Source organism: Spermophilus citellus, assembly GCF_964194105.1.
Source record: "Spermophilus citellus genome assembly, chromosome: 4".
Taxonomy (NCBI): domain Eukaryota; kingdom Metazoa; phylum Chordata; class Mammalia; order Rodentia; family Sciuridae; genus Spermophilus; species Spermophilus citellus.
The window spans coordinates 121,597,198-121,609,200 of record NC_138185.1 but is presented as its reverse complement, the minus strand read 5'-3'; the positions used below and the strand labels follow the sequence as shown (position 1 = coordinate 121,609,200).

General features: G+C 40.2%; 1 protein-coding gene across 1 annotated transcript in view; it reads right to left on the bottom strand.

Moving 5' to 3' along the window:
* Positions 1 to 10,928, bottom strand: part of ADAM10 (ADAM metallopeptidase domain 10) — a 150,615-nt gene extending 139,687 nt beyond the window's left edge. Inside the window, exon 1 of the mRNA XM_081289709.1 lies at positions 10,611 to 10,928. Coding sequence (XP_081145835.1) covers positions 10,611 to 10,665 — 55 coding nt within the window. The 5' untranslated portion in view covers positions 10,666 to 10,928. The remainder of the gene's footprint in view (positions 1 to 10,610) is intronic.
* Between the last annotated feature and the right edge of the window lie 1,075 nt (positions 10,929 to 12,003).

Genomic DNA, 12,003 nt, shown 5'->3' with positions numbered 1-12,003 from the left:
ATTCTATTTGTATTTGTTTAAAAGTTAAATCCAAAGTTCAAATGTTTGTGTCTATCTTTTGTCATCAACAATGCAAACAAAGTTAAATGGAAAAAAAATTTGTTACACAAGTTATATATGCCCATTTATAAATGCAAAGATTATTATTTTCCCTGATTTTTCTTTAAAACAGGAAGTTCAAGATTCACACAGAATCAAGAGTACCTGGGGCTGGGATTGTGGCTCAGGGATAGAGCGCTCCCCTAGCTCAGGCAGGACCCAGGTTGGATCCTTAGCACCACATAAAAATAAAGCATTGTGTTGTGTCCACCTACACCTAAAAAATAAATATTTTTTTAAAAAAGAGTACCATTTTTGAACTAAAGAGCCTAATTCCAACTTTAAAAAATCTTCAAACCAAATTTCTCCCTTCCACTCCAAATTCACGGAACTTCTATTATCCAGCTGTCTAGAGCAGTGCTTCTCAAAAAAACTAGCCACAGATTATTCAAGTTCTGTACAAAGTTTTAAACAGACCCCAATTATGAGCATGCAAATAGAATAAAATCCCAGGCTTTAATACCTATTCCAACATATAACCTTCTATCTAAACTCAAAATCCTAGACATATTCTCTCCAATGAAAAAGCCCCTAAGATCCAAATTCAACACAGAATAAGCCCTCAATAAATTTTGTTAGCATCACATTTAAACATGTGCCACGTTTTACCAGATTTTCTTCCAAGTCATTTCTTTTTATATGTTTATTTCTACAATAACTACTCTAAACCAATCCTCAATCACCTAATTCATCAAGCACCTAATTTACTTCTTATTGTATCATATCCCAACTCCTCAACATGGGCACCAATGAACATTCCACAATATTCTACCACATAGTTATCATAGCCAAAACCATGAATAATGAGACTCCAGGTTATCATGGCCCAACTAGCACTTACTAGCATCTTACTAGAGTACATGCCATTCTTTTTTACTTCTAAAAACCTTCCCTATTGGTTGATGTCTCTCCAGATTAACAAATTTCAGTACATAATTGGAACTATATATTTTGGCATTGCATCTGCTCTAACAAAGTATGTTTTTTACTTTTCTTCTCATTCAACACCGTGGCTTCATGAGTCCTACCAGTCACAGACACACAGGAAACCCCAGTGTTTTAACAACTGTGCACCTCTCAGACTTTTTGGTTGGAACTGTAACTTCAGAACAAATTTACCCAGTAGCAAAGGGGAAGGAACTACAAGACCTGTTCTCCAGTATTGAACTATAAAATAAATTTTAAAAAAGAACCCTGAAGTGTTTTACCCAAGCTAATCACACAGAATTGTCAGTCTGAAAAGCAGACCAAATTCAAAGTTGCTAATCAATTCTAAAATTTGGAATATATACATACCCCTATGATTTTTTTTAAGAGAGAAAGAGAGAAAGAGAGAGGGGGGGGGAATATTTTTTAATATTTATTTTTCAGTTTTCAGTGGACACATCTTTATTTTATTTTATGTGGTGCTGAGGATCGAACCCAGCACCCCGCGCATGCCAGGCGAGCGTGTTACAGTTTGAGCCACATCTCTAGCCCCACCCCTATGATTTTTGAGCTTGAGGGTTCAGATTTGAAAACAAGGTGTTCCTCTGTCCACAGCTTTCCTATTTAGATTCTTCTCCCCAATTAGTGTTTACACACGCCTCTCACAGAAACTTGGCGTCAGCAGCAACAGCCAATGCCTGCTTCACATATACAAAGTACAATGTTGGTACTCCATCTAGAATATATTTTAAACTAGTCCATTCCAAATATATATCCCCATGCAATGGTAAACACATGTACTTCCAGCTACTTGGGAGGTTGAGGCAAGAGGACCATTCCAGCCCATAAATTCAAGAATAGTCTGGGCATGGGACTGGGGTTGTAGTTCAGTGGTACAGTGCTTGCCTAGCACAAGTGAGGCACTGGGTTTGATCCTCAGCACCACATTAAATAAATAAATAAATAAATAAAATTAAAGGTATCATGTCCATCTACAACTAGAAAAAAAAAATCTTTTTTTAAAAAGGAGTAGCCTGGACAACAGAGTAAAATCCATCTCAAAAAAAAAATTACCACCAACTTTAGCAAAATTTTTCTAATCATTATAATGTAACACAATTAAAAGACAAGGGTAGTCAGGCACAGTGATGCACACCTGTAATCCCAGGTACTTGGGAGGTAAGACAAGAGGACTGCAAGTTTGAGACCCACCTAGGCAACTTAACAAGACCCTGTATCAACATAAAATAAAAAGGGCTAGAAGTATAGCTCAGAGGTAGAACACTCCCAGATTCAATTCCTAGCATCACAAAAAAAAAAAAAGAAAAGAAAGAAAGAAAAAGACAAAGGCGAATAGGTGTGGTAGTACATACCTACCTACTTGGGAGACTGAGGCAGTATAAGGCCAGCCTGGGCAACTTAGACACTGTCTCAAAAAATAAATACATAAAAATGGCAGGATGTAAAGTGGTAGAATACGTGCCTAACACTTACAAGGCCCTGAGTTCCATGCCTATTATCATCAAAAAAAAAAAACAAAAAAAAAACAAAGACAAGGGGTGGTAGCCCAGGGGATAGAGCACATGTTAAGCATATGTAAGACCACAGTTTCAATCTCCAGCGCCAACAAGAAACTGAACTTTAGCACAATTTTTTAAAAAATCACCCAAATTTTCCTAATCACCCAAAATATCACTAGTTACTGTAAACAAACAATAAAACAGTATCAAAAACCTGTTATCCTCTGTTACCTTTCACTTGAGACAATACTTTTTCTTAATTTACAGTTTATATTCCAGTAGAGAATATAATTGGTCATTTTACAGTATGTTTAGTACCAATAATCTAATACATTAGTTTGAAACTAGAGTGCTCATGATTCAGATCTAGGACATGATCCACTTGCAACTAAATGAGTGTACATTTGCTATGTCTTCCAGGTTACTCATCAGTTTCTTTCTCTTCAGTCTACCCTGCCTCACTTTAAGTAGCAAAACACATTAGTACAACATCATTCCACTTAATAAGTATAAGCAACTTCAAAATTAAACTCTACAAAAAAAAAAAAAAAGACAAAACTACCTAAACCCTGTGTACTTTATCTCATATAAGACTCAGAACTTATTTATTCCATGCAAATGTATCAACTATTGAGTTTCCCCAAAGTAGGAGGGGGGGGGGATAAAAACACCAAATTAGAAGGTGAAATCCTCAAGTTCTGCAAGAAAACCAAAACAAAACAAAACAAAAAAAAAAAACTAATCAAAAAGTTCAAATGCTGCTAAAACTAATTATTAGAACAGCTGGACATAGTAGCACACACTTATAAACCCAGCTACTCTAGAGGATAAGGCAGGATGGTCACCAGTCTAAACAACCTAAGGAGACTCTCTCAAAAAAGTTTTTAAGGAAATTGTTTTAAAGGTTGAGGATGTAGCTCTGTAATAGAGTACTCCCAGGTTCAATTCCCAGTAATGGGGGTGGGGGTAAGTACACTCCATTAGAAAAAACTTAGAACAACAATAAACTACCAAGCTATTTCAACAGCTTCTGGAAAATAAACTACAAAAGAGCTCAGAAAAATAGCAGTTGTTCTCATTTACTAAACCATAATCATTTAAGAAAAGGTTAAATTCAGTGTTTTAAAAAAACAGCAAACAGAAGGGGGATAGTAGAGGTTAGGAAAGGTAGCAGAATACAACAGTCACTAATATGGCAGTATGTAAAAATGTGATGTGCAACCGATGTGATTCTGCAATCTGTATTTGGGGTAAAAATGGGAGTTCATAACCCACTTGATTCTAATGTATGAAATATGATATGTCAAGAGCTTTGTAATGTTGTGAACAACCAATAAAAAAAATTAAAAAAAAAAAAAAACAAAAAACACGTAATAATACATTTTAGTAAAACTGCCAATAAAAACAGCCAAGGACTGGGGATGTATAGCTCAGAGGTAGAGCACTTATCTACAATGCACAGGCCCTGGGTTCAATCCCAAGTTTGGGGAGGAAGGGCAGGAGGAAGTGAAGGAACGAAGAAAGGAAAGAAGGCAGGAAGGCAGGCAGGCAATGATGAGTTCAAAGCTAGCCTCAGCAATTTAACAATACAGCAAGACCCTGTCTCTAAAAAAATATAAAAAATGGCTGGGGATGTAGCTCAGTGGTTAAGCACCCCTGGGTTCAATTCCTGCTACCAAAAGAGAGAGAGAGAGAGAATGAATTATAGGCTATTTTTATTTGCAGTGATGGGGATTGAACCCAGGGACTCATGCATGTTAAGCAAGTGCTTTACCAGAGTTACATCCTCAAACCCCAGCCAAAAATTTAAGTCTGTTCCCAATGACTTGTTATACAGTACTTTTCTCAACCTAACCCTTCTGAATCTGAACCTGTCTTCTCCCCAACAATATTAGAAAAATATGGCTTATTATTGAATTTATTGTTCTATTTTATTTCCTGAATTTCAAAAGAGTTGACACTTGTATCCCAAAAGAGAAAAGGCTAAGTTGGTTTTTATTTACTCAACTAATTTTTTTCAGTGGTTCTCATCCCAGAAGAAAAAAAAATGGTTTCTTATTTCTCTTTAAGATAAAGAGGTATGGGCTGGGGCTATGGCTCAGTGGCATGTGAGGCATTGGGTTCAATCCTTAGCACCACACAGAAATAAACAAATAAAGGCATTATGTCCATCTACAACTACAATTAAAAAAAAAAAGATAGAGATATGATGTGGGCTGGGGTTGTGGCTCAGCGGTAGAGTGTTTGTTTGCCTTGCACGTGTGAGGCCTGGGTTCAATTCTCGGCACCATATAAAACAAAATAAATGAATAAAACTATAACAAAAAAAAATAAAATATTAAAAAAAGAGATATGATGTGATTACAGTCATCATTTTTGGTTTTACTTAAAGAATCTCAAATTTTTACTACATGTTGAATATCCCTTATCTGCACTCCCTGAAACCAGAAGTGGTTCACATTTTGCCCAGGGGCAATGGCACACACCTGTAATCCCAGCAAGTCAGGAGGCTGAGGCAAGAGGATCAGAAGTTTGAGGCCAGCCTCTGCAACTTATTGAGACCCATCTCAATAAAAATGACTCAGGATGTAGCTTCCATGGTAAAGCACCCCTGGGTTCAATTTCCAGTATGAAAAAATGGGGAGGGAGTTCTTAATATGTGCAGAAGTCTAAAATCCAAAATGCTTCAATTTTCAGATTAGGGTAGTTCAACCTGTATTATGGAAACATGTATTTTAAAAATATCTAAAAGGGCTGGAGCGTAGCTCAGTGACAGAGCACAAGGCCCTGGGTTCAATCTCCAACACTGCCCCCCCCCAAAAAAAAAACAGAAAAACTAATAACCTAGTGCTGTATAAAAAGTACTATAGGTGTCATGATGTTTATTAATACATTTTAAGAATACAGAAAAATGAAAAATACAAAAAGTATTAAAAGTTGGATAAGAAGTCACAGTAAAAAGGACATTTTAAAATAATGCCATCTATGCAAAAATGAAGCTGAAGCAGATATGAACATGCCCACAGGACCCAAGCAGGTAACAAAAATGAGTAAAGTAGGCCAGGTATATCGTAAGCAGCAATGATGGGAACTACAATGACTGGTACATATATGCCCAGTTCAAAGAGGGCAGCTCTGGCCCTACTACTTAGCCCCAGACAATCGAAATATATAGTTCAGTAGAGTCAGGATTTCCAAAGGCTTCTCCAACAAATTCACAAATCCACAAATTTCACTGAGAAACTTTCTGATTTTTCAATGCTGATCACTAGTTGAAACTTAAAGACATGCAAAAAAATAATAAAAAAATCTCTAAGGCAGTTTAGTCCAGAGGTCACCTTTGAGCTTGTGTGAAACTACTATCAAGAAGGCATGAGGAAAAGATTAAGATGACATAAAGAATCAATCAAATACAAATTAATAGATGAGCAAAAGAAAGTCTAGTAGAGAAAGAAGAATAGGAGAGAGGAGGAAGGGGAGGAAGGGGAGGAAGAGAATGGGAGAGGGGAGGGGGGAAGAAAATAAGGGTAGGAGGATCATGAACTGAAAGAGATTTCCATGCATGTATGAGTTTTTTGGGGTGAACACAACTACTATGTATAATTACAAAACTTTAATAATAAAAAATAAATAAATAAATTATTTTTAAAAAGGCATGAAGGGGGGCTAGGGTTATGGCTCAGCGGTAGAGCGCTCTCCTCACACATGCAAGGCCCTGGGTTTAATCCTCAGTACCACATAAAAATAAACAAATAAAGTTATATTATTAAAAAAAAAAAAAAAAAAAAAAGGTGTGAGTGGCCAGGCATGGTGATGCTTGCCTAGAATCCCAGCGGCTCCAGAGACTGAGGCAGGAGAATCGCAAGTTCAAAGCCAGCCAGCCCCACTATGGCAAGGTGCTAAACAACTCAGTGAGATCCTATCCCCAAATATAATACAAAATAGGGCTGGGAATGTGATTCAGTGGTCAAGTGCCCCTGGATTCAATCCCCAGTAACAACAACAACAACAAAAAAAAGAGCATGAGGGAGCAATATATAAAAAAAAATTTTAAAAAGCTAGGCTTTAGCTGGGTGTGTGATATGCACACATAATTTCGACTCTCAGTAAGCTGAGGCAAGAAGACCTGGAGTTTGAGGCCAGCCTGAGCAACTAAGTGAGACCCTGTCTCAAAATAAATTTTTTTAAAAAATTGTGCTATAGAGCTGGGGCTGTTGCTCAGTGGCAGAGCACTTGCCTAGCACTTGTGAGGCACTGGGTTCAATTATTAGCACCACTTAAAAACAAACAAAATAAAGGCATGCTGTTCATCTACAACTACAAAAAAAGTATTTAAAAAAAAAAAACTGTGATATAGCTCAGTGGCAGAATGATTGTCTATTATGTGTGAGGCCCTGGGTTCAATCCCCAGTACCACAAAAACAAATAAATAAATAAGCAAGCTTAGGCTTTGAGGTCCCACTGGCTTGGGTATGAATGTCTTATTTCCACCACTTAGTGGCAGATGATGCTAAATGAACAATCTCTTCAAGCCTTTTTTTTTTCTATTGTAAAATATCACCTCCCCTAACTATTGAAAAATGAAAATACTAATAATTTCAGGCACATAATACAAAACAGACATCATAGAAACGTCCCTTATACCCTCTGCCCAACCCTCTTTAGGAAAATTTTAAAGAGTTAAGTTAATACACACCATTGAATGGCTTAAGTTATTAAAAGTACATCAGAAAACTGAAGTGTCTGTCATGCCTATCTCCCCTCAACCCCTAACAGAGGTCTTGTACTTACAGAACATACTCTTAATGTAGGACACATTGAAATGGGTTTTGTTAAGATGACAGAGCTAACTGGATTCTCAAACTCTAGTTTAAAATATAGAGTCAGAGCGCCTTAAAGACAAACACCTGTCTCTTTTATTAATCCCATAGACTCATTTGCTGGCAGAAGTCAGAAAACTAGCTTAAGCTTAAACTTTAATGCTTTTAATTCTTTTGCCCAAACTTCCAGAAAGCTTATTTTTATAAACTGTATAGTATAGAGCAAAGCACTTACACCAGATTTTTAAATATAAAAACATGTCACACTCCAAAATTCATTTCATGGATCACTTAATCAAGCCAAAACATTATGGGATTAATTTACTATTACAACTAAAATACCTTTTGACTTCTCAAACACACCATGAAATTTTTAAAGAAAGATGTTAACTCCCTGTATATCTGTGTTAAAAAAGTAACATGCAGCCTGATACAGAAGCACACGCCTTTAACCCCAGCAACTCTGGAAGCTGAGACAGGATTGAAAATTTGAGATCAGCCTAAGTAATTTAGCAAGACCTGTCTCAAAATTAAAAGGGCTGGAAATGTAACTCAATGGTAGAGCATGTGCAAGACTTGGGTTTGGGTTGTGGGGGCAGGTAAAAGGCTCCAACCTGCATTCCCTGCTACTGAGAAGGCTGAAGCAAGAGGAACAAAAGTCTAGGAATTCAAAGCCAATCTGGCACACACAGGCTCAAAAAAAAGTAATATTCACACATACATAAAAATTATTTGAGCTATAGCTAAACAGTTCCAATGAATTTCTAATGTGGTTACAAATAATTTAAAAAAGCATTTTTATGTATACATTTGAGTGCATGTCTACATATTTTGTGAACTCTAGAAATGTTACTTTATGGTCCTACAAATACAACACAGGATGAGATATGCAAGAATGGACAACATCAGGAAAGTTTAGGATTCTAAACACTTTTAATTCTCACTTTCAGCTTCCCACTTCTCACTTTCAGTCATATGTAGAAGAAAAATTTCACACATAACAGAGATTGACATACTGTAAAGGGGAAAGCAACTAGCAAGAGTTTATTAAGTACCTGGAAATGATTTATACTTTAAAGTTAAATCTGTATTTCCACTAACACTTCTAATTTTATACAAACTTATTTCTCCCCTATACTAAATCAAATATATATTCAATTTAAATGTAGTCTACAAATCAGATAAATATCTAACAAACTTGACCATATATAGCTCAGATCAATAGATAAAACTTGGTACAATAAAATCAAAAATATATCCATGTTCTCAAAAGTTACAATTTTGAAATTTTCAAAATAAAAATTTTCTTAGTTTTTTGAAAAAATTCTTAACAACATCAAAATTTAACATTTTAGCTAGGCACAGTGATAACTGTAATTACCTGTAATTCCAGCTACTCTGGAGGCTGAGGTAAGAGGATTACAAATTTAAAAGTTTAGCCTGGACAATTTAGTGGAACCCTCTCTCAAAATTTTAAAAAAAAAAAAAAAGGACTGGAGATACAGCTCAGTGGTAGAGCACTTGCAAAGCAAGGCCCTGCGTTTGGCATGGAAACACGCCTGTAATCCCAGCAACTTGGGAGGTTGAGGCAGGATGGAAAGTTACAGGCCAGCCTTGGCAACTCAGCAAGACCCAATCTCAAAAAATAAAATAAAAAAGGCTGGGCATGTAGCTCAGTGGTAAAGCATCCCATCAATCCAGAGTACCAAAAAATAAAGTGTCTCCCGTTTTGTGTTTATTAGCTCATAGAGAAGTGTCTTAACTCCTGACTACAATCACAAAAAGTGAGAACAGCCAGTCAAGTGATTTTTGTTGGAAGTCACATTTAGAACAGAAATACAAACGTTAAATGAAAACGCCCTTACAAAGGGTTTCCAGATTGAATCCTTTTAAAAGGTACACGTCTATTAGCAACTTTTAACCTAAAATGTACACCTAATAAACTACAACAGACGGCTGCCTACACAGCACCACTCTCAGACTAAGCAGAATATATGACAAATAAACTTATCCCTGCAGTCATTAGTGAAAGGGACAAAGAAAAGAAACAATTCGCTACAAAAAAAATATTAAGCTACAGATAGACACTAATCTAAAGCACTCATGAAAAGTTTTCATGCTTTTAAACATACTTTAAGGCTTTTAAGTATACTTTGGGACAAGTCAAAAAGCATACTAAAGTAAAGCGTTTTAAACAACAGAATAATGCCACTGGTCCTAGGAAATACTGGAAATAAAAATCATTGTCTTCAAAAACTCGAGTCATCAGGAAAGAGTACAGACTTTCAGCGAAATGTAACTCCAATTTGTACGGGGGAGGGGGCACTGTTTTGACAATCCACAGACTAAACAGTAAGTCTACTCCACAGGAGAGTTGAAGAAAACTCTTGGAGTTGGGTCACCCAGGATCTTCCTTGCATTCTAAGACACCCAATCCAGCCCACAGATCCAAGAACATCCCGAAACATACTACCCCTACCAAACCCTTTCCCTTGGGCGACAGAATGTTTTCACTGAAGCAAACACACCCTCCTGCGCTCTCTTCAAACACTAGGGCACTCAGTGCAGGGCAGTAGGGACAACCCAAATCACTCTTGCCGGACAAGCGGAAGATGACTGCTACACTCCACGGGCGGCCCCACTGCAGAACGGGGTCGGTCTGGATCGCCGCGCTGGGTTAAGAACAATACAAGAGCCCGACCGCAAACATCGCCAACTTCCCCGAGTCTGCGCGGCGGTGCTCCTCCGCGGAGCGGACTCCGGAACCGGCCACCCGGCAGGGGCTGGGGGCTGGGGAGGAAGGTGAGGAGGGTAGCGTTGAGCGAGGGCGGCGAGGACCGCCAGCCCACGGCAGCTGCCAGCGCCGGCGCCCGCCCGCAAGCAGGTTAGAAGGATGCAGCGCCGGCCTGGGCTCCGCAGCTCTCGCCTGGCGACCCGAATCTCCCGACTTCGCTTCTCTGGGAGGAGGAGACTGCCACCTCCCGCAACGCCGGGGCGGTGGGGGCGGGGAAGGCCTCGCCGGAGGCACCGAACCTCCTCGGCCCGCCACTGAAGGGAACGCGGTCGGGGCGCGGGGGACAATAGGGAGCCGGGAGAGCGGCGCGCCCGAGTGGCGCCGCCGGCCGGCCGGGCTGACTGACGCGCCCGCCGCACGGCGCGACTGGGCTCCGCTCAACCTGGCCGCCGCTCCGCCTCGCGGTCCGCTGTGGTCGCGGCGCCCCCGGCGCTCGGGGTCGTGCCTCACCTCCCAGCCCCGCCACCCAAGAGAGGAGCAGAATTGACACTCTCAGCAACACCATCTTCCGCTGCCGCCGCCGCCTCCTCACGGGTTAACAGCAGCACATCGATCCGGAGGGAGAAGCTGAAGGGGCTTGGTCCGGAGCCTCCACGGGAAGCAGGGACCTCCCCCGGCAGGAGAAACGGCGAAGCACCTCCCTCTCGCTCCACTTCTGGGGCCGGCAACGCTCCCAGCTCCACCAAAACAGGGACCTCCCTCCCCTCGCTTGCTTCCTTCCTCCCTTCCCCGCTTTCCTTCCCTCGCTCCTTCCCTCTTCTCTACCCCCCTCCCCCGAGTCACGGATCTCCGCCTCCTTCCTCACCACGTGACGCGCGGGCACCCAACAGGCTCGCGGGGCCGCGCCCCTACCTCCCGTCCCTCCCCCTCCCGCAGGCGCCCCAGGGGCGCGCGCATGCGCGTGCTGCCGGTTCCCGGGCTGCTAGGCCCGCCGCCGCTTCCTGTCCGCCGGCAGACAGCTGGGATTGGTCTTGGAAGGCGGGGCTTCCTCTGGTCCCGCCCCAAGACGAGAGCGCTCTCGCACGACTGGGCTCGGCTCTAACAGCTTCTGGGAAATGTTCCTTGGACTAAAACCCGAGAGTGAAAGGTGTAAAAGCGACAGCTTTGCCCTTAACTTCGCTAGTGACGGAGGTTTTTGTTTCCTCTTTTTCTGTCTCTCGTGATGCTTCAACAACTACCAAATAAATAAAAGTAGTCCCAATAAGCAGTAATCACAGGTGCGACAGCCACCAGTGATGAGAACGTAAATGTAAAGATACTTCAAACAGCAAGAAGACACGACACCATGCTAAGACAGTTTCCTGAGCTCTTTACAAATTTGTCACACTCTAGGACTTAGCCATTGCAAAAGATAGCAAGTTCTAAATATCCACCCCGTTGCCACTCTGTCCCATCTCTGAAATGAACTCTCCTCATATATCGTTACTCCAAATTCGATGAAGCTCACATTTGGTTTCTCGGTAATTCACTCTGATTCTTTACACTCGTATTTCATGAAATAGAATTTCTTGATGTCATTTAATTAGAGTTTCATATATTTGGCATCCTGTTTGAGTTGACTGAGTTAGAGGGTATATTACTGAAAATAAATTGAAATTCCTATAGTAAGCTCAAAAATACAAATTCCAAAACTATCATTAGAAATTATAGTGTCCATTAATTTCTAATATGATGCATAGACTCAACAGAACATGTTAGAAAATAGCGTGAATTTTTTTTTTCTTGAAAGATCCAATCTTAGGAAACAGTTACCTGCAGACATCACATTGCAAATCATAAGTTTTCTTGTGGATGTGCTGTCACGATGAGGTTTTTATTTCCTAGTTATTAGACTATCTTGTGG